General features: G+C 41.7%; 1 protein-coding gene across 8 annotated transcripts in view; it reads right to left on the bottom strand.

The window, feature by feature from the left end:
- The window catches only part of MCTP2 (multiple C2 and transmembrane domain containing 2), a 238,322-nt gene that overhangs the window by 87,498 nt on the left and 127,606 nt on the right, over positions 1–23,218 (bottom strand). For all 8 annotated transcript variants that reach the window (XR_003969321.1, XR_003969322.1, XM_030317470.1 and 5 more), the window contains 3 exons: positions 21,409–21,502; positions 7,538–7,640; positions 5,081–5,183 (listed from right to left, as the gene is read on the bottom strand). Coding sequence is in view for 6 of the 8 variants with exons in the window: in XM_030317470.1 (XP_030173330.1) it covers positions 5,081–5,183; positions 7,538–7,640; positions 21,409–21,502 (300 nt within the window). In the remaining 2 variants the exon portion in view is untranslated. The remainder of the gene's footprint in view (positions 1–5,080; positions 5,184–7,537; positions 7,641–21,408; positions 21,503–23,218) is intronic.

Raw genomic sequence — 23,218 nt, 5'->3', positions numbered from 1 at the left:
TTCTCTTAGATATTAGGAATTAACAATAAATAGATAGATGCTTTTCCTATTTTGCAGGAAGTGGATTTTCTAAGTCTTCCTTCCTACATGGGCCCGTTCCATAATTCTGAAATGCTAACCATAGGTCTGAAGAAAAAGAAATGCTCCTGGAGGAGAAGAACCCAGCTTGATTTTCAGGACCCATTGCGAATCACTTGATTATGGATCGAAATGTTAAACAACTCTAACTGAATCGGATAATGATGAGCAGATAGTGTCTATGCTGGAAATATTTTAAAACTCTAAAATGTGCTTTGTTTTCTAATGCATATTTACTATGTTATTGATTAGAAGATGCTTGGAATAATGTAAAAATGGGCACAGATTAGAAGTCTTCAGATTATAATCCATGCTAATGGCAATTTTCTGTTTTTAATGAGTAAAAAGTTTTCCCTATCTATATAGCCATTCAAAAAGCAACTATCTGATTTGAGGACCTGAACAAAAATGAAAAATATGGAAGAGTGACCCGCTGGCCTGGATTCTGTGTATCTAAACATATGTACATGATTTGCACAATTCTGCCACCATTAACAGATATACTGATTTTAGAACGTGGATTTTTTTTAAATGAGCCCATAGTCAGTCGGCCCATTCACCCTGATTCAAAGATACAGTGACTTCAGAACAGGCTTTTTATTTAACAGGTTGAAATGCACTTAGCACATTATCAACACCAGCCTCCTTGTAAGGCCAGCTCAAACGCCCCACTTCCTAAAGTCTTCCTAAACTTAAGTCCATCCCTCCCGCTCTGCGTTTTCTTTTCCTTCTTTTCAGCACTTCGTGTTTCAGGGCTTGTGTGAGCACAGAGGTCAACCCGGTGGCTGCCAGGGGGGGGGGCGTGGGGGATGGGCAACATGGGTAAAGGGGAGCGTGAGGTCGCGGCTTCCAGGGGTAGAACGAGGAAGTCCTGGGGATGAAGGGTACGGCATAGGGAATACAGCCAATGCTATTGTGACAGCATTGTACGGTGACGGAAGGTGGCATCCCATACAGGCTGGTCGCATCACCACCCTGCACACTAATACAACATTCTGTGCCAAATATACCTCGATGAAGAAAAAAAGGTATTTGGGGTCTTGTGCATTCATTCCACAGGCATCAGCCAAGATGGGCCAGTCTTCAACTCTGCGTCTCACCCGTCCACACCCTATGGCACTGAGACCAGTGGCTGCACAAAACACATCCTGGTCATTGCTTTCGGCATGATGTCTATGTAACAGGTACGCACTATGGAAGTATAACTTCCTCTCAGGACCCCAGGCTCTGACATCAGACTGCCTCATTCAAATCCAGCCCCGACTAATTACCAGCAACAGGATCCTTCCCGTACCTCCGTTTCCTCATTTGTCCATAGCAGTAATAATAATGATAACAATAACAATAATAATAAAGCCTGCCACATGAGGTTTTCAGAGAATTAATGATTTAATGTATTATAAATGCACAGCCCAAGACGTGTTAATTAAGCATTATTCAGTAGATATTAAATAAAGGGAAAAACACAGATCTAAATAAATGTTAAAATACATTCTCTGGGGCGCCTGGGTGGCTCAGTTGGTTGAGCGTCCGACTTTGGCTCAGGTCATAATCTCACGGTTCGCGGGTTCGAGCCCCGCATCGGGCTCTGTGCTGACAGCTCGGAGCCTGGAGCCTGCTTTAGATTCTGTGTGTCCCTCTCTCTCTCTGTCTCAAAAATAAATAAACATATATATATATTATATATATATACACACACATATATATAATATATATGTATATACAAAGCACATTTTAGAGTTTTAAAATATTTCCAGCATAGACACTATCTGCTCATCATTATCCGATTCAGTTAGAGTTATTTAACATTTCGATCCATATACATATATATATTCTCCAAAACACAAGTTAGAATTACTCAAAAACTGAATGTTTGCTGAATTAATGAACGACTTAAAATTTGCCTGTTACAGATACTGAGGGTTATGGCATTTTTTTCTATCATATCTACCTCTGCAGTTTAGGTAGAGCATGAATTTGTTTGGAGAGCGCATGGAACAGGTGGGCCACCGCATATCAGGAGGAGCCAAAATAGATCCACCATAAGATCTGATCACTCGCCCGGTTCGTCAGTCAGACAATCGGAAATGAGTCTCAACTGAAACAGCCGCACCGAAGGGCAGCTTCTGAAACGTATTCAACTCAACGCTCCCGGGCCCTTAAGTCCCTCATGAGAACGTGGCCCAGGCCACACTGCCTTTACACTTTACGTGATAGAGAACTGTCAGATCTGGGCTTATTTCTCGGGGTGCCAGAGTCCTTTTATATCAGAATTAGAGAGTGTAAACCACAGCAAGCACCCCGCCCCCCCGGCCTGAACCTTCCCTGTGGTTTCCCATCGACACTAGGAAAGAGCCAAAGCCCTTCAAACTTTTAGACTGTCAGAGTCTTACCCCTTTCCCGCGTCACTCTGCCCCTGTGTCCTGTCTTGCTCCACATTTGTGATTCTCCCCCCAGCCTACTCCACTCCATCCACACTGTCCACCGTGATCTTTCTGGAATTGGACAGTCAGGGCACCGCCTTAGAGCCTTTGGATTTGGAAGATTTCCTGCCTGGAAGAGTTCCCCCAGATATTCACACGGCTTTCTTTCTCACCTCCTTAAAGTTCCCATTCAAATGTCCCGCCCGAAGCGAGGCCCTCCCTGGTCGGTCCATGGAAAACTGTGCCCCTTCCCCAAACATATCCTCGGAACGTATCCTGCTTTGCTTTTTACATGGCACCTTTTAACCACCTAACATGTTGTCTTGTCTTTTGCTCATTTGTTTGTTCTGTTTATGGACTCCTGCAACCAAATACAAGTTCCGGGGGAGAAGATACCTTCACTGTGGTCCTTCTTAGAGCATTACCACCTAACACAATGCCTGGCACAAACTGAACATTTGATAACTATCCCTCAAACAAATGAATAGACCGTGGGCAGCTTATCGGCAACCAGAAAAAAGTTAAGAGGGTGAGGGGGCTCCTTGCATTTAAACAAAGTCTTTCATAAATCACTCTACTTTGCATCTTGAAGGACGCAGTTTGAAAACTGCATTAAGTTAGGTCAGTGGTTCTCTTTGCCCCTCTTCGGAACAGTTGGCAATGTCTGTAGACATCTTGATTGTCACAACAGTGAGGAGTGGATGGGGGCTCCTGGCATCTAAGGGGTAGAGGTCAGGGATTCTACAATGCACAGGACAGTCCCCTGCAACAGACCACGACCCATCCCAAAATGTCAATGGCACTTAAGGCTGAGAAAACGCAAACCTGATTTAGGCAGAGGTAACTTCTTAGATCTAACCCAACGGCATGGAGACACTGTACATTACAAGGGAGGATGGGAGGGAAGAAAGTGGGTCAATTTGTTGGTATCAGAGAACGACCAATGACACAAAACTTTCACGTGTAAAATAGAGGGAGGTTAAAAATGACACCATGTAGTGTTTACCCAGCAAGGAATGACACATGTTACTGTGGATTTATCTCTAAAAACAAGAAAAGAGGGGTGCCCGGGTGGCTCACTCAGTTAAGCGTCCAGCTTCGCTCAGGTCATGATCTCGTGGTTCGTACGTTCGCGTCGGGCTCTGTGCTGACAGCTCAGAGCTGGGAGCCTGCTTCATATTCTGTGTCTCCCTCTCTCTCTGCCCCTCCCCCTGCTTGTACTCTCTCTCTCTCTCAAAAATAAACAAACATTAAAAAACTAAAAGTAAATAAAAAACAAGAAAAGAAACGTCTCTGTCCTGCCCAAAATAATTGAGAAGAAAAGGAAACTGAATTGTAAAGAAGGGTCTCTGATTCCTGTCCCTTTAGGTCCCTCTAAAATTGGGTCCTAAGCTCTCGTTACATGTATTCCTTCAGGAGTAACTGACAAAGTTGTAATAAAAAGAGAGAAAAGTCCCAAATTGCCCTCTCGTCCCTGAGAGTCAGTGTGTTCTACTACTGATGGGTCTGAGCATTTGGCAGGAGCCAAATCTACAAGAGGACAGCGGCTTCACCCCTTTTCCTAGAGGAACACTGGGGAGAAGAGAATTTGGCGAAGAAATTAACCAGGCGCTCAACACCAGGTAAATTAACCAGAAAAGATACTGAGGGATGCAGCGTTCCTTCCCCCTGTAGGCATCACGGGAGCCAGTCTAATATCACGGTTAAAGACCTCTCCTCCTAAAAAATGCACTAAACAGTTTGAAGAAATAAGTCTTCGGGAAGAAATAAATAAAGCCTTATGGACTAATAAGACCATAGCATCTCTATAAGAAAACATATTTATGGTTGGATGAAAAACTAAAATTCTCTCTTCTGGAAGAATACATTTGGTATAAACATTAATGTCCAATTAATAGGTGAAGTCAGACGCAGTCTTTGCACAGCTTCCCTCCTTTGTCCACGTAAAGGCATTATTTGGTGCTTTCTCCTCTGACTTTTTTAGGGTATTTTTTCATTCATCCCTTTGCTTATTCTGTCATGTTACCTTTTAACTGAAATGGCACTTTTTCCAAAAGAAGCTCTCTACTTTCTTCCGCAAAGCATCTTTTGAGACTGAAAGCAAACCTAACTACTATGAAGGCAAAGAGAACTTTTGAGAAAATGGTCTTCAGTAGAGCTGAGAACCACTTGGCAGTTACCAGCAACTAATCTTTGAAGAAATGGGCAGTGAGGAGGTAATACAGAAATACGTGTATGTTTTTCATTAACGAATGGAAAATCAGTCACGGATCTGTATTCCCGGAAACCAAACAGAAACTCCCGCCTTAGGACGGAAAGACTGAGAACAAATTGGAAGACTAGTCGAAAGGTTTTTGTCGGTCAAAGCAATATTTGACTGACACAGAGAAGATTATGTTAGTTTATATCTGAAACTACTGAAAATACTGGAAAAGGATGAGGAATAAAATAGTTGTTTTCCTCTTATAGCAGGGGGGATTCCCCCCCCCCAGACTGACAAAGATAAAACAACCCTAGACCATAGAAACCTGTCAACCGTAAAATGACTTACGAACTGTGTATTAACAACGGTAACTTACGGACAGCAAGGGAATGGCAACTTTTCCAAGAAAATCAGGAGGTTTATCTCCATCTTCGTCAAACACTGTCACTTCCAAAACATCGTGGATATCTTTAATAGGACTGAAACAAGAAATGTACCACCTATTATATACAAAAACACATAAGTGGAGTCTGTTCCATGAAGATCTGAACACACGGTTTCACTAATTAAGCCTGTATGCCCTTAGAGTATAAAACTACCATTTAATTAAATTCCAAAAATTAAATCAAACTGAACTCTATTCCCAAACCTTCCATCATGGAAGATTCAGACATCCCTGTGAAAAAAAAAAAAAAAAAAGGCAACTTTTTTACTCTGACATTTTCCATGCATATGTGCACTCGAGGGTAGGACTATTAAAGAAACGGGAGGATAAAGAATAAGAGACAGAATGAGGAGAGTAAAAGGACAGTGATTTCAAAGTAGCTTCCAAATAGGCAATAAGACTGTCTTTAAATTAATGAAGAAAAAAGTAAATTAATGAAGAATTCCCTTAAAAAAAACAAGGGCAGTGAAAATCACTTTTGCTGAGATTTACAGAGAATTTCCTAGTGTGGGAACGCAAAATACTAAAAATCCCATGCATATTTAGAAACATTTTTTATGTTGACCAGAAGCCAGACATCACCCCTGATGAAAAATGGAGCCATGGTCATTAGCAATGTGTTGAGCAAACAAGAAAATCTTTCATATGACAATGTGCAAACTGGCTTAGGAGAGTTAATCCACTTTTCACAGATCCTTGGGAACTTTCGCTAATGTTTTATAGTTTTCAGAGTACAGATCTTTCACCTCTTTAGTTAAGTTTATTCCTAGGTATTTTATGATTTTTGGTATAATTATAAATGGGATTGTCTTATTAATTTCTGTTTCTGCTGCTCCATTATTAGCGTATAGAAATGCAACAGATTTCTGTATATTGATTTTTATCCTACAACCTTACTGAATTCATGTATCACTTCCAGTAGGTTGTTGGTCGAATCTTTAGGGTTTTCTATATAGAGTATCACATCATCTGCAGATAGTGAACGTTTTACTTCCTGCTTACTAATGTGGATGCCTTTTATTTCTTTTTCTTGTCTGATTGCTGTGGCTAGGACTTCCAGGAAGATGTTAAATAAAAGCGGTGGGACGGGACATCCTTGTTTTATTCCTGACCTTAGGGGAAAGCTCTCTTTTTTTCCTATTAAGTATGATGCTGTGAGTAAACCTACTTCATTGAGGATTTTTATCATGAATGGATGTTGTACCTTGTCAAATGCTTTTTCTGCATCTATTGAAATAACCGTATGGTTTTTATCCTCTTATTTATGTGATATATCATGTTAACTGATTTGTAAATATTGAGCCATCCTTGCATCCTAGGAATAAACCGCACTTGATTGTGGTGAATGTTTTTTTTTTTTAAATGCATTGTTGGATTCTGCCTGCTAATATATTATTGAGGATGTTTGCATCTATGTTCATCAGAGATATTAGCTTATAGTTAGTTCTCCTTTTCTGTGGTGTCTTTATCTGGTCTTGGAATCAGGGTAATGTTGGTCTCATAGAATGAATTTAGGAGTTTTCCTTCTCTCCTATTTTTTGCAAAAGTTTGAGAAAAATGGGTGTTAACTCTTCTTTAATTGTTTGGTAGGATTTACCTGTGCAACCACCTGGTATCAGACTTTTTTGTATGTTGGGAGTTTGTTGACTGTGAATTCAGTTTCGACGCTTGGGAACTTTCTACTTGGAAATCATCAACTCCATTCAAACTGTATTCTTTTGGTTATAAGCCCCACATTTCTTCAGCATTGTAAGGGCAGTGAACTATCATCTGACCCCAATTCAACAGGTGCTTCCCCTTGAAGCCCAGGCACCTCAGAATCTAAAGCAAACCAGGAAATAAATCCATCTTTCTAAATGCCTGAATTTGGAAGAGTAGACAGGGCATCCCTGTGGAGCAGGGGTCATTCAGACAAACTGGAATTCAAGGAGACTTTGGGACTCTTTGAGAAATCACAGAAAACCTGTATTTTCAAAAAGACTCTGGCATAATACAAGTCTTTAGGCCTTATAATAATGTTGTCACGCATAAACTTGAATTTAAGGCAGATCTACATGTGTAATTTGCTTTAACTCAGGAATGAATTTGTCTGGATATATGGAAGCTTCCACCTACTAACAGATTAATTGAGTTACTGAAAGATCTACCTTACAAATGTCTCCTATAACACTCCCTTGCAGTTCCAAATGGCCTTATCTATTATTAACACTCTATAAAATGAAAGGATAAAAGGTGTTTAGAAGGAAAAAAATAATAAGATTCATCCTTCGCTCATAAAAATGGACAGAACGTTCCACTCAGGAGCCCCAGCCTGCCCCAAACACATCACGGCTAACTGGTCTCTAAGTTAAAATTGCTCCTTGATATTCTGGAGGCTAAAGCACTTACAATGTAAAAACTTTGTTCCACTCAGGGTTGAGGTTTTTGTAAATGGTGTGTGTCTGAAGTCGGTCATTGCCTAACTCCAACAAGCAAAAAGGATCGCTCTTCCCTGGAAAGAGAACACAAGACATTGGTCAAGGCCAAGGACTCTCCTCGGTCAGAGATAAATGAATCGCAAAAGTAACAGAGGACAAGTGAATAAAAGCCATGCACCTTATACCAGTAAGACTGTGCTCGCTGAAAGGGCACAAGTGAGCATCTCTTTCCAGCATGTCTTGTGTAGGAATTCAGGACACCGACAGAATCTACACGCGCCGGAAGAGGAGCACCTAATAGACAGGGACCCATATGCAACCCAGGTGCAGGACTGACAGCCAGTGGCCACACAGGTCACATAGGAGCAGGTGTCAATCTGGCAGGTGAGGGAGTCCAGTTTTGTGTTTTGTTTTAAAACAGAAGCTCTTCTCGACTCAAGGAGAAGGTAGGCAGCAGAGAGGAGCTTCTGTTTTACAGGTGCCTGGGTGGCTCAGTCGGTTGAGCATCCGATATTGGCTAGAGTCATGATCTCATGGTTCACGAGTTCGAGCCCCACAGTGGGCTCACCGCTGTCAGCACAGAGCCTGCTTTGGATCCTCTGTCTCCCTCTCTCTGCCCCTCCCCCATTAAGGCTCTCTCAAAAATAAATACACATTTAAAATATAGATAGATAGATAGATAGATAGATAATTACCCTGCTATAGCTGAAAGCCTAGGATAACCTATAGGCTTCTTCATGATCGTGAGAGAAGGGAGAAAAAGTATAAACAGGGCTATTTAGGAGGTAAAACTTCTCTGCAGGGAGTGGCCAAGAACACTTATGATCTTATATTTAGTACGTTATGAGAACACATATGCTGCATTTTTGCTGCTCGAAAACATGCGAAAGAATTCCATAAAGCAAGTTCAAAGTTTTTATCTTAAAAGGAATGAAGCCTGACCCTTACTTCTCTCATCTCACCTCTTCTTTTTCCACCCCACCTCACATATCCTCCAAAAGACAATATAAATAAACAAATAAAAGGTTAGAAAATCCAAAATCCAAAGCTGAACCCAGAAAGCTACTGTCGAAAGAAAGAAAGAAAGAAAGAAAGAAAGAAAGAAAGAAAGAAGAAACGCTCTCCCCTTTTGTTAGGTTTGGTAGAGGGATCTAGAATCGGAACTGTCAGGGACAGAATGGATGGCTCTATAATGTCCATACAACATGAACACATCGCCGGCCTCTGCAGCAGTGACACTCTACAAAGCGGTGCGTATTAAATTAATTGGGGGCATAAGAACAGATGCTCTCCAACAAATGGTCGAGGAATCCCAGGCCAGGGTCTAATGCAGAGAGTACTCAGGCCTCTTGACCTACTGGCCTACCATTTAGGTCACTGAACCTACATCTAATTAACTTAATAACCAGGAGCTCTGAGGTACTGTGCATCATGTGAAGGAGTCTGCATGAATATTATATTAAAAAAAAAAAAGAAGATGCATGCTAAAAGTCATTATTAAACAGGAGATTGCATTCAACAGACTAATGGTCTGGACACTTGGATGCCTGGCCAAAGCTTCTAAGTCAATGCCATGATCTCAGTGGCCAGTAGACAATGGCCAAGCCGTGGAGACATAAATGGATGAGTCGGGGTTGTCAATTATAACATGGAAACGGCCCCCGTCTAAATTTAACAGAGAAGGAATTGACTAAACTAGTATCAGCTCTCAGAATCACCACAAAGATGGGAAAATCGGGGCTTGAAAATCACTAGAAACCAAAGGGTGTTTCGACATACTCAGGCACAAGACCCTCAGTCAGTATCTCACCCCAGGAAAAGTCTGGTGGGGCCTCCACTTCCCGGGAAAACTAGCCTCCCAGATGCTCCTATTACCGGCCCCTGGTGTGGCTGCCTCTAATATGAATTCTCTACTCCTGCTCCTTTGCGACACTTGACACAAGAAGTGCTTTCTGATTCGGAGGAAGCATCGGATTGCTCCCGCCTAGCCAAGTACCGGGGTCCTCAATGCCAGAGCTCTGAAAAGAGGTGATGGCTTTTCACCTCCTGTCAACGCAAGGAGGCTCTGACCTCTTCTCCCAAACGTGCCCTGGGAAACTCCCCAGATTTCCAGGGGGCGCGTTCCGAAATCAAACCAATACAAAAACCCATCTACATCTTGCAAAATAATAATAATAATTACAATAATAATAGTAAAGTCTTGCTTATTTCCAAGCAGTTTTACTCGGGGAGCGTGTTTGTCAGGGCGGCGGGTAGGTTTTGGGTGGGGAGGGACTCCAGATTGCCTCTTTAACAACCATGAACTTGAAAGAGAACCCGAGCTCCCCGCTGAGCGCTCAGGTAGACGACGCTGGAGCTCTCAACCTGGGCTCAAAACAGCTACTTAACAGTTTGTCAGACTGTTAGTAGGTGTCAGGACTGCTCCTCCAGAGACACCCACATGACACTGCATCAGCAGTCCCTCCAGGGAAACCACCTGACACTTTTAATGAAAGCCCTGGGGTGACTCCACAGCAGGGCAGAGACACGGCCGGTCCTGTGCAGGCACAGGTGGGCTGGAGCTGTGGCCCCCTCTCTCTTGAGCCAGCACACTCTTAGCCGTCCCAGCTAATGAGGAACAGACTTCCTTCCAGAAACTGGGAACTTCAGTTATGCGTCTCCAAGGAACATACCGCACCAACCCTCCGAAGGTAATTCCGTCAAAGCTCATTAAAACGCTGCATTTGTTAATATTACAGTATAAACAGGCAGAGAGGAGGAAGAAGAAACAAAGACATAAACACATTTATGGAGTAGTTCATCTATCCTTTCTGGGTTGCTTTCCTTCCCTAACACGGTTCCGGGTATCTGGGGGCTTTCAATGAAATTTCCATCATGAATGTGTTTATCGGGGAGAAAAAAAGTGATCTCCCGTAATACGTGAAACGTCCAAATGTTCTCCCAATGGCACTGGGCACACACACCAGGCAAACTGACGTACACACACTTGCGACAGCACTTCTTGCTTTTTGCTCCACCTGGCTGCACAGGTAAAACACCTAGATGACCTCTTCCACATCCAGACACACGTCACCTCGACACGGTCCCGCCACTGGCGACTCAGTTGCACGGTACTCCTCTAGGACCCTGCGCTCAAAAGTTTTCAACACCACTCCGCAATCCATTTATAGCCCTGGAATGGCAAGCAGGGGGTTCTCATTTAAATAACTTCACCTTTCTATCAGGTGCGGAAGTTGAACGGCAAGTAATAAATGTGTTTTAGAGGTCCCATCGTTCATGTGACATTTACTAAGCCCCCACTCTGCTCCTGGCACTTCGGAACCAGGCCCCGATGCACCAGATACCGCCAAGTCCTTACCTTTAAGGGACTCTCAGAATAATCTCTGCTTTTCAGCAAATGTCACCCTTTCCGTGAAAGCTTCCCACATGATGTCATCACATGACATCACATGATGTCATCTGTGATGACAGCTCAGAGCCTGGAGCCTGCTTTGGATTCTGCGTCTCCCTCTCTCTCTGCCCCTCCTCCACTCATGCTCTGTCTCTCTCTCTCTCTTTCTCTCTCTCTCTCTCTCTCAAAAATAAATAAACATTAAAAAAATTGAAAAAAAAAGAAATGGATAGGTTAATCTTGAGAGACAGATGAGAGCCTTAAATTTATTAACAAGATAGACACACAGATACAGATAATAAATAAATATTAACAATATTAATTAATAATATTAGTAAATAAATATAAATGGTGGCAATCAGGATATGTAAGATGTGGGTGGATAAATGCAGAGATTAACTTGAAGCCTTGAAGGCCATGACTAGTACTTTTCACTTAAATTCATTTCTTGTTTCTCATCTAACAGCCAGGAGCCACCACAGACTCATCAGTACAAGGGACAGGATTAGAAGGAAGCGTTTCTAGAGGACGATCCTTCCTGAAGTTAAGGGTAAAGCATCATGGCTCAGAAGGGGAGGCCCACAGAGCCATGCCAGAGTAAATTGCCATAAACCCTCCCTTCACGCCTTGTTTCCAAACATATGCATATAAAATTTTTTTTTCAACGTTTATTTATTTTTGGGACAGAGAGAGACAGAGCATGAATGGGGGAGGGGCAGAGAGAGAGGGAGACACAGAATCGGAAACAGGCTCCAGGCTCCGAGCCATCAGCCCAGAGCCTGACGCGGGGCTCGAACTCACGGACCGCGAGATCGTGACCCGGCTGAAGTCGGACGCTTAACCGACTGTGCCACCCAGGCGCCCCCAAACACATGCATATAAACCTTACCACTGCATACTGTACAAAGCGCTCATCTTAAAAACTTCTTCTCTGACAATTTACCCCACACGATCCATCCTGATCTACCCTCTATTCCCAAACCCTATTATCGAGGTTGATGTGTCTTTCCCCCCACCCCTGACCAGCACACAGAGATGTGGGGCTCGGATATGCTTCCTATTCTGCATGTGGAATGACCTCTCCCTGCAATGCTCTCCCAACCCTTGGTCCTAACCAAAACACGAAGGCCAACTCACCTCCAAGACCTAGTTCAAGATGCATCAACTTCATAGAACTTTCTCTGCAACCTGAGGCTCCATGGCGCCTCCCCTTTCCCCCCAACCCCTATGATGATTAACTTGAAAATTATGACGCTTCACTGCATGGTGCACCTGCTCCTTTATCCGACAAATACTCTATGATCCCGGCAACGTAAACAACACTGTGCTACGAGCCGAGAGGGGTTTTCAAAGAAGAAACACTGATCTCTGTTGGTGCTGGGTCTAACTTCCCAAGTACGTCCTGCCTCCCTGAACGGGTTGCAAGCTTTTCGAATCCAAAGAAAGGCCTCGGTGGAGTCACACAGGTGACCACGTATTTAACGTCACTGCTGCGGACATCCAGGGCATGGCACAGACGGGTCTATATTAGGGCTGCGAGATCCGCAGAGGAAGAGAAGGACTCAATTTTGCTGAAATGTTATTTAACTAAATTTGCACGTTTCTACTATTCTAGCACAAACACAGAAAACATACAAAAACTAGCGACGTAAGAATTTTTCCTTCTTCTGACTCCATTCCCCTGTCACTAGTCAAGTTCGAAAAAAAAAAAAACAAACCCACCAGCACCGTCTACTCCATTTGCCTAACATCTCCCCCTTTCCACTGTTGCACCCTGAAAATCCTCCAGGCACGTGATTTCTTCCAGGTCTGGGGAAAACGCTGTAGGCTCTGGAACATGCTGTTCCCTGGTTTGAAAATGCTTTCCTTGGGGCGTCTGGGTGGCGCAGTCAGTTAAGCGTCCGACTTCAGCCAGGTCACGATTTCACAGTCTGTGAGTTCGAGCCCCGCGTCAGGCTCTGGGCTGATGGCTCGGAGCCTGGAGCCTGTTTCCGATTCTGTGTCTCCCTCTCTCTCTGCCCCTCCCCCGTTCATGCTCTGTCTCTGTCCCAAAAATAAATAAAAACGTTGAAAAAAAATTAAAAAAAAAAAAAAAGAAAATGCTTTCCTTTTACCTCTGCCGTGCTAACTCATCTCTGACATCCTTGCTAAAACATCGCAGGAACACCAGGCAGGTGTCCTTTTAATGAACCTTGGCATCCTGTTCTTGACCTTAGGAGTACAACTGTCATTACAACTGACCCGTGAACAACACACGTTTGAAACGTGCAGGTACACTCCTAGGTGGATTTTTTTTTTTTTTAAATAGATAATACAGTATCATACTGCAAATGAATTTTCTCTTCCATGGTTTTCTTAATAACATTTTCTATTGTAAGAATACAGTATATAATACATATAACATACACGTATGTGTTACCCGGCTCTTTGTGTTATCAAAAAGGCTTCAGGTCAGCAGTAGGCTATGAGTACTTAAAAGTTACAAGCCGGGACCCTTGGGTGGCTCAGTCTCTTAAGCGTCCGACTTCAGCTCAGGCGGTGATCTCACGGTTTGGGAGTTCAAGCCCCCCCCCCCCCCGCCACCCCATCCCACATTGGGCTCTCTGCTCTCAGCACAGAGCCTGCTTCAGATCCTGTCTCCCTCTCTCTCTGACCCTCCCTGCTTCGTGTTCTCTCTCAAAAAATAAACAAGCAAACAAACATTAAAAAATAAAGAGTTAAATTCCAATTTTTGCCCATTTTGACTGTATGGACTCTCAATGCTCCTACCCCCGCCCCTTACTGTTCAAGTATCAACTGTGGATCCTGCTGGTTTAATTAGCCGCTTCACGTGGGAGCGAGGGTCAATGCCTATTCCCCGAGACATCCCCAGAGCCTACCACAGCCTCTCCCATAGAGCAGGTATGTTTGCTGAAAAAATTCATTAATTACCAAGAACCCAACTAATAAGATCCAAGTGACTCCTTTGTTAATTCGCAGGCCAAAAGCGCACTGAGTTCATTCGCTCTCAAGGTCCTACTAATTTAAACACTGCTAAATATTACACATACTTCCAAACGCTGCGCCGACGAGAGTCCCATGTTCTTTGGCAGACTATTAAAGCAGATGGCGAGCCAAAGACAGATTTATATAGTTTTCAATGTGTTTTTAAAAAGTTGGTCTTGATTTGAGCCCAGCTATCCAATAGTTCTCAAGGAAATTAAAAGCATTCAATCACTATTGTTAAGGCTTTTAGAAATTGCAATTACAGTCGTCCCTTTGAAAATAGGGCATCTTTAAGAGGAGAGGTATTGCTATGGATACAACTTCAAAGAGACAATGAAAACAAACCAGAAAATGGACAGGTGACTTAAAATTCCCAGTGAACGGTAACTGTAAGACTCTTCCTCTGATACAAGCTGTCATGTTTTGAAGAAAACAAAAAACAATCAAAAACATTCATAGTCAATGTAATAATTTATAGAAACTACTCAAAAGTCATGATTGCAGCATATGGCTGGAATATTTCTACTCTACAGTGTGGGATCTAAATGAAGTGTTTTGGTCAATAGTTTTTCAGAATAGCGCTCTTGTACGTAACAAAAAAACTGATGAGCCCCGCAAAAGTATTTTATATTGATAAAACTATTATTCAGATTATCAAAATGTGAAAGCGAGCACTAAAGTGGCTTAAGTATTAAACCAGTATTAAGAATTTTCCTACCAGGAAACACATTTTTTTTTCTTTACTTTTATCAGACAGCAGAAACAGAACAAAAAGAAAAAACATTTTAGACCGGTAACTAGATTTCTCGAAGTGTTCCTTGAAAAGCCAAGTGGGATGAGAAATCCTGGTATTTCTGATGTTATTTGATAGAAAATTGTAAACAAAATATTAAGACAATAATCTTTGGAATTCTCCACATCAACGATAATCTACTCAAATAGATTTAATAAAAAATGGAAATAGTATTTACTGAACATGCAATATGTGTCAGGCACGTTCACGTAGGTTTTCATTAACCCTCAAAATATCTGCGGGGAAGGGGACCTAAGGCCAGTATGTGGTAGAACCAAGATTTAAAATAGTTCCCCATTTCTGTGTCTGTTTTACACCATAATAGATATGGATTAGAATGAAAGCAGCTACCATAAAAATAAAGAGTAAAAAAATGGGGACTGAGTTCCATCTTTGACGAATAAGTCATTGCATTGAACACCGACTGACTTAACCCCTGAGTCACAATCTCTTAAGCCTCATTCACCGAATGAATGGAGAACTCTACCCCAGGCAGGAGAGATGATCCCTGTGTGTGGAACAACAGACCAAGAGCTCCTCCTAATGGCACTGGGAACTGGAAACGCCACCCAGATTTTGAGCAAAGTCCTCATTCACTTCCATGATACCTACTGCCCCCTACAGGCAACTCTGAGAAAGGCTGAGCCACCAAGTTCCTTAAGGGTGTGTCTGAGGTACAGTAGGTACTCAATGAATATTTCTTGAAGGTCACTAGATCTGCCACCAAGCTGACTTAGTTGACACAAGTTTTAAAAGCAACTGGGAAGCTATACTGGGCTCCTTGGAAAGAAGGTGGGGATTTGGGAATTACATGTATCTTTGTTCTCCTGGATCAGGTGCTACTGGGGACCCTATCCTGCTTATTTATCAAATGAAGCTACTTCACAATAACAAATATATATATATGGCAGTTGTCTTATCACCACTGGCAACAGAGAAAGGGTCCACGTGGCAACCCTACTGCCAAGAAGTCACGAAGATCCAGACATATTTGAAAGCTTTTTGCCTCTGGTGGGTGGGTTTTGTAGGGCAAAATGTGCCAAAGAAGTTGCAAGGATGCAAGAAAAGTCCCCGGAGAACAAGAAACTCTAGGGTGTGAGCCAAGATGGTATTTCCGGTTTGTTCCTTCGTCATCTCTTGATAGATACATCCCCAGGTTCTCATCATGGCGGACAGATTATTACCATGACAAGAACGCGAAGACTTAAGATAGGATTGTGCTACAAAGAGGAGAGATATTGAGATCTGTATTCCATTACATTGTTACATTATTTATTGTCATTCTACAAGGAGGTGGGCTTGCCACGCTGCTCCACATGCTCTTTTGCTACCGTTGGCTTGGTGAGGTAAAGAAAACTCTCCTACGTTTCTACAACCCCCATTTTATGCCCCGAATTCTTAATGGGTAGGGGCACCTTGGCAGTGGTAACAGGGTAGAAGAAGGAAGCAGAGGGAGACCGAACAATAGCCAGTCTTAGCGCTAGAAGATTCCCTAGGGGAAAGGATGTCAACATATAAGAATTATTGTAAAGAATAAACAGGAGGCTTAATTAACAGGAAGGAAGAAGTGTGAAACCCACATCTTGATTCGGAGACTATAAAAGAAGAGTCATCGACTAGGTGTTGAATTTGGCAGGTACCTTCTTTATGTACATGGTAGTTATGATGGCTTCAATACTGAAACATGGAAGCAACCCCTTAATGTTAAAATCTAGCAGGTTTCCCACCATAGTCTATCAATTATAATAAGGCTCTCCAGAACCATCCTCCCTATGTGTGCTGAACATATAGTAAACAGTTTCCCACTTTTCACTGGTTGCTCTCTCAATAGGTAGGTTAAGCATTGTCGTTTGTACCGAAATACAAACCTGATGAGAAAAGATTCAGTTCTTTAACAATTTTTCTATTTGTCTGTCGCCTACATCATTATCCTTCATGATACAAACTCTGTTTTTTTCCCCACGGTATTAACTCATGAATCTGATGTAGCCCCGGGCAAAGCCCTCTCTGAGGGCTTTACCATAGAGGAAACCTGTTGCACACATCATTTCTCAGCTCTGTCCTGAACAAAATCTTCCTCTCACTTCATTAGAATGTGGGTTACTTTCTTCTCAAAACAGCTGAGTTTTAAGACTGGCAGCAGCTGAGTGGCATATGTGGGTCTCATTAAGCATTACCGACAGCTAGCCTCACCTTGAGTCTCAAAGTACAATTTATCATCTGTTTCGTGAATCAAGGCTATGGCCTGCTTTACTACAGAAGTAATAGCATCAGAATGGACAACCTATTACTTAAAAATTTTAGGTTACGTTGGACTCAAGGGGTTTGTGAGACAAACTCTTTAATAAAAATATCTGACAGGCTCTTCTATTAGAATGACTGCTTATGGCCATCCACATCTAATATTGGCTGTAGAGAACATTAAAATGTCTTTCACCAATTTTAGACGGACCGACTGCAAGAGAAGATACATTACTTCGGATTTTTTAAGCGTCGTCTCACTTATATACAAACAAATGCCAGACATAAAAAAAAAAAAAATACCAAGCTACCTATAAATTCAAACATTTGAGCGTTGAATCGGTTCCATCACACAACAGAATGGCATATTTATAAAAGAATGCGTGAATTCAAAACTAATAAATATCTTTTTTATACATTAGAGCACTGAAGCCTTTATCTTTTGTAAATATCTTAATACTGGTGATATATGTAAATTTACATTATTAATATCTTCTAACACATTTGGAAAGGTACACTTTTTTTCTTCATTTAAAAAGCACATTTTTACTTCTCATTTGGAAAGAAATTCACTTTAGTGATTAGGCTTGTGTGTAGATAGTATACACACATATGTATATATGTATACATATATATACAAAGTGTATATAAAGTATATATATATATTATGTATATCATATATACATCTACTATTTCAATGTTCTAAAATATTAGCAAAGTAATGGGGATTTAATGTCTCCAAAGTTTAATTTCTTCTCATGACTCTATAATTACATTAGGCTGTATTTTTTTATGATCAGATAATCATAACACCAATAACCACTAAGAGAGAGTATCATACTTTGACCGCAGTGGCAATGCGTGGTTAATATTTTCTTTTTTGAAGTCCTCCTTGCTAAGACAGAGATCACTTCCAAATGGGCAAACCGTTGACAAAAGGCTTACCAAGTGCCTTCATCGCCCTTCTAGGACATGTACTCTGTACTCTGCGGACTCTTAACAATAACCTCCATACACAATGCTACCAACATCTCTCCCTGAACGTTAGCTTTATCAATGTTCTCCCGGAATCTTCTGTAAAACAAACTTAAAGCAACCGTTATGGTGGTTATTCAGTATTGTTTGTAAGAAAAAAAGAATGATCAAAAAGTAGGAAACGGAAGTAGGAAGGTAGGAAAGTTCCCTTTTGTACTGTCTAAAATGATGACCATACTCTGAGAACGCCCCTGGTTATTCAGAGTAAATACACTTCTTTTTTTATTTGCAGGAGTGAATGCTTTGTTTCCGGAGCCACTGCCATAGAACTGCTCATTTATAAAGTACAGCAGGCTGGAAAAGGCTGGGCATGGGGTATAATTGGTTACTTATTTCTTAAATGTTTCTGGTACTGACAATCTTGGGTCTACATACCTCTTCTGATTCACCAGCAGACAGCGTTTTTCACCGCATAGCAATTGAATTGGTAACAATAACAACAGATAATGTGTGAGTCCCCACCATATGATACAGACGCTAACCTCTTGCAGGTATTAATGACATCGCTATTGCTACCTCCCTGCAGTCTGAATCCATTTCTTTTCTTCATATAGAAAATTTGCTTTACAACTCTCTGCATTAGGTCCACTTTGTTGCCCTAAAGCAATATCCTGGTTGAGAATAGACCAGAGGATTCACACAGGAGCCTGCCAGCCAATAAAAGAACACAGACTGTGAAATTTGGTTCTAAAAATAAAGATCAATATGGTCTAAAGACATGTTTAGCTAATGACAAGGAACTTTGCTTCAATTCCGAGTGATAATTTTCCCATAAATAATACAGAGACAGCGAAACATCAGGGCATTTAGTCAAACCACACAGCATGACTGGATTTGTAACCACCGCTTTTTGTGACTGGAATCTTCTGGTACTTGTCTTCAGCCACTCCAAAACTATCTACGAGAATCTTGACTATAAAGAAAATGACAAAATGACAACATTTCCCCCCAAAATTATTCTTCTGAAAAGAGAGTTTTGCTTTGTCTCCTGGCCTTTTTTTTTTTTTTTTAGGTTCCTCTCTTATTCACTTTAATAGTCAAAATACTGTTTGGAAAAGCAACACTGACTGGAAACACCTCCGTAAATACTAGTTTGGGGGGATGCAGAAAGGGTACCTGTCAGGACGAGTGAAATAAAGGAGGTTTTAAAAATGTGTTTCCACATACGGCTGCGGTTGTAAACAAGACTTTAAAAAAAAAAAACCTTTTTTTTAAAAGAAAAACTTTTAATGCATTGCAGTTAGTTCCTACAGATTCAAAAACACGCAACTACAGACAGAATTTCTGAAAATATTGTTCTAAGGCACGAATGAGTTCTTGTGTTTGCAACATTTCCTGAGACATCAGCAATCATAGATTCAGAAAGTACTATATTGAAACATTCAGACTGAAGGAAAAATAATCGGCTCCGGAAAACTAGTAGATGCTCTAAATGTGCTGTAGTGATCATTAAACGACTAATGTCAAAGGCACATGTGAAATGGGTGAATTGAGTGTTTTCATAAATTGGAAAAGTTTTAAAGAAAGGAAAGTTTGGGGCGCCTGGATGGCTCAGTTGGTTAAGCGTCTGACTTCGGCTCAGGTCATGATCTGTGAGTTCAGGCCCCATGTTGGGCTCTGTGCTGACAGCTTGGAGCCCGGAGCCCGCTTTAGGTTCTGTGTCTCCCTCTCTCTCTGCCCCTCCCCTGCTCATGCTCTGTCTCTCTCTCTCTTGCTCTCAAATATAAACAAACATTAAAAAAAAAAAGTTAAGGGGCGCCTGGGTGGCGCAGTCGGTTAAGCGTCCGACTTCAGCCAGGTCACGATCTCGCGGTCCGTGAGTTCGAGCCCCGCGTCGGGCTCTGGGCTGATGGCTCAGAGCCTGGAGCCTGTTTCCGATGCTGTGTCTCCCTCTCTCTCTGCCCCTCCCCCGTTCATGCTCTGTTTCTCTCTGTCCCAAAAATAAATAGACGTTGAAAAAAAAAAAAATTAAAAAAAAAAAAAGTTAAAAGTTCAGGTTCAAGAAGTACCAAGAGAAATTGCGTATAAGACCACGTCAACTGCAACGTGGTCCCACGGCCGAGACTTAGGCTACTGTTTCTGAGAAGCACCAGCCGGACGCGCATCCAGGTTTAAGTTTACCAACCACCACATCCTCTTACATTGTGAAGGACGAAATGTTTCCAGAACAGAGCACAGCAAGGAGTAAAGGCAGGGGGTCGGATCTGTCTTCTGAGGTACTCTAGTCAAAATTTCTCAGAAATTTAACAAATAAAGCAATGGCACTAATCATCCACGAAAATATTTGAAAGCCAAATAAATGGACTGGTATGTTACCTAACCATAAGAAAATTATTTGAGGGGTGCCTGGGTGGCTCAATCGGTTAGGCATCCAACTTCGGCTCCGGTCATGATCTCACTGTTCGTGGGTTCGAGCCCCGCATTGGGCTCTGTACTGACAGCTCAGAGCCTGGAGCCTGTTTCAGATTCTGTGTCTCCCTCTCTCTCTGCCCCTCCCCCATGTGCGCTCTGTCTCCCTCTGTCTCAAAAATAAACATTAAAAAAAATTTTTTTTAAAGAAAGAAAATTAGGGGCGCCTGGGTGGCGCAGTCGGTTAAGCGTCCGACTTCAGGTCACGATCTCGCGGTCCGTGAGTTCGAGCCCCGCGTCGGGCTCTGGGCTGATGGCTCAGAGCCTGGAGCCTGTTTCCGATGCTGTGTCTCCCTCTCTCTCTGCCCCTCCCCCGTTCATGCTCTGTCTCTCTCTGTCCCAAAAATAAATAAACGTTGAAAAAAAAAAAATTTAAAGAAAGAAAATTATTTGAAAAAAAACGATTTTGTGAAAAAGGTTAAGTGGAAAAAAACCTGCTTAAATGCATCGTTTTTTTTTTTTTTTCTTCTATCACTCTATTTGGGTTTTTTGTTTGTTTGTTTTCAAATGTTTTATTTAAGGTCTAGTTAGGGACCGCAGAGTGTTACCTTGATTTCAGGAGTAGAATCTCGTGGTTCATCCCTTACATACAACACTCAGTGCTCATCACAGCAAGTGCCCTCCTTAATATATGAAAGAGCATAATGGCTGTGTGTATACGCTTTTGCTCATGAAGACATTTAGTTTTATTATTATTTTCTTTCTTTAGTTTTTAAGTTGATTTATTGATGCGAGATAGACAGCGTGAGTGGGGGAGGGGCAGAGACGGAGACACAGAATCCGAAGCAGGCTCCGGGCTCTGAGCTCTCATCACAGAGCCCGACGCGGGGCCTGAACTCCCGAGACCAGGAGATCATGACCTGAGCCGAAGTCGGACGCTTAACCAACTGAGCCACCCAGGCGCCCCATGAAGACATTTTGCTTTGTCATCGGATCACTTCAAAGCGGGAAATAAATAAAAATGAAAATGAATTAAAAATGTTTATACCTGAGAAATCCGCTGCTAAGAGATCTACTGCCTTTAAGACCTTCACTTGTAAAATGCCGACGTCCTTCATATCTTTCAGGGAATTCTGTAAGCACTAAGGGGGAGCAAAGTAGATTATGCATGAGAATGACTTTCTAGTATACTATTTAATGCCATCAAGTCCTACAGAAGTACATTCTAGATTTATCATCACCTTTCTCGTGCAAAGCTTAGAAAAGTTCCAAAGTGCATTATGTCAATGGGGCAGTTAGGCATTCATAGCAACCGATTAAAAGGGACTTCAGAATAAACCAATTATAACACACACACACAATCTACTCTTAACATCGCCCCCACTGATGGCACAGGTATCCCAAAATGTGGTACATCTCTCTCTTTTTTTTCATTTTTCATTCTCTTCTTCCCCTTCTTTCTCTTGATTAAAAGTTTTAAATCACTCGAAAAGGCAACATTATTCTGACCTCGTTAGTACAAAGTTTATGGATACCAGAGGACCCAACTTGGACCCTTCGCAGATACTTATTACTACTGGAAAGAGAGCTGGGATGGAAAGAGAGTGCGTTTTCTGGTTCACGTTTTAGCCACCTCATTAAATTAAACATTGAGCATGTAGTATCACCCTGTATTCACACCTATTTTATTTTTCAGTTTGCATGAGCCAATGCTTGAGTGTACATCCTGAAAATCCTTAAGAATTATGCATATCACAGGGGGGCCTGGGGGGCTCAGTCAGTTAAGCTTCCGACTTTGGCTCAGGTCATGATCTCACGGTCCATGAGTTCGAGCCCCGTGTCGGGCTCTGCTGACAGCTCAGAACCTGAAGCCCGCTTCGGATTCTGTGTCTCCCTATCTCTCTGCCCCTCCCCTACTCATGCTCTGTCTCTCTGTCTCTCAAAAATGAATAAATGTTTAAAAAAAACTAAAAAAAAAGAATTACGTATATTGCATGGATAGCAATATTTCGGTATCTCTGTACACGGCATCCTTCCGAAATGGTGCATGAAAGAGATAAGCGGATAAAGTATCTCTGCATGACTCCAGAATACAGTTGCTGAAAAGATGCTGCTTTAAAACTTTTGGATATAATATTTCCGCTATCGTTGTATCATTTGCTAAAAACCTGTGATAAGCAGGCCTTGGGGATTTATGGGAGGATAGTAAAATCCTTGTTATTTAGACATTTCAGGATAGAATAACAATAACTTAATAATAGTTCAGGTGTGCCTAACTTACTATGCATCATTTCTACGTACTTGTGAAAGTTGTTTCTGCTGTGTATTTCCAACCTAAAGAAAAAAAAAAAAACACAACACAAAAACCCAAAAAACAAAACAAAACCTGCAGTTTTTAAGCTAGTTTAAAATATTTTAATCTAAATGAAAACATTTGAAATAAATACTTTTACTGTTTAAATGTGAAAATGCCTTCAGTATGATCTGGTCTCACAAGCTAAATCTCAAGAAGTCTGGAACTTGTGTTTTTGACATGGCCTTCTTTCCCTCTAACACGCTGCCCAGCTCTTTAGCTGAAAACACAAAAAAAATTTCTGTTTTGATGAGCCTCTTAAAACCCATTTTCCATTAGTACTCCTCAAATCCTGAGGCATTATTCAAAGCAGCCAGGATGATCTTCCTTAAAATCACTTTATAAATACATGACCCTCCTCGTGAATTTGGTAAGTTTGGTAATTTCTCCACGGGAAAGTCCAGGGGAAAGTTTTAAGTTTTATCATCAAATTTTCATACGCTTGACTGAAGCCATCAAAGAATATTAATAGTGGATTTTGTAGAAACGCCTCTAGAACAGGCCA

The sequence above is a fragment of the Lynx canadensis genome, chromosome B3 (genome assembly GCF_007474595.2).
Source record: "Lynx canadensis isolate LIC74 chromosome B3, mLynCan4.pri.v2, whole genome shotgun sequence".
Lineage (NCBI taxonomy): Eukaryota > Metazoa > Chordata > Mammalia > Carnivora > Felidae > Lynx > Lynx canadensis.
Note: the sequence above shows the minus strand (reverse complement) of the source record. Positions and strands in the feature narration are given on the sequence as shown.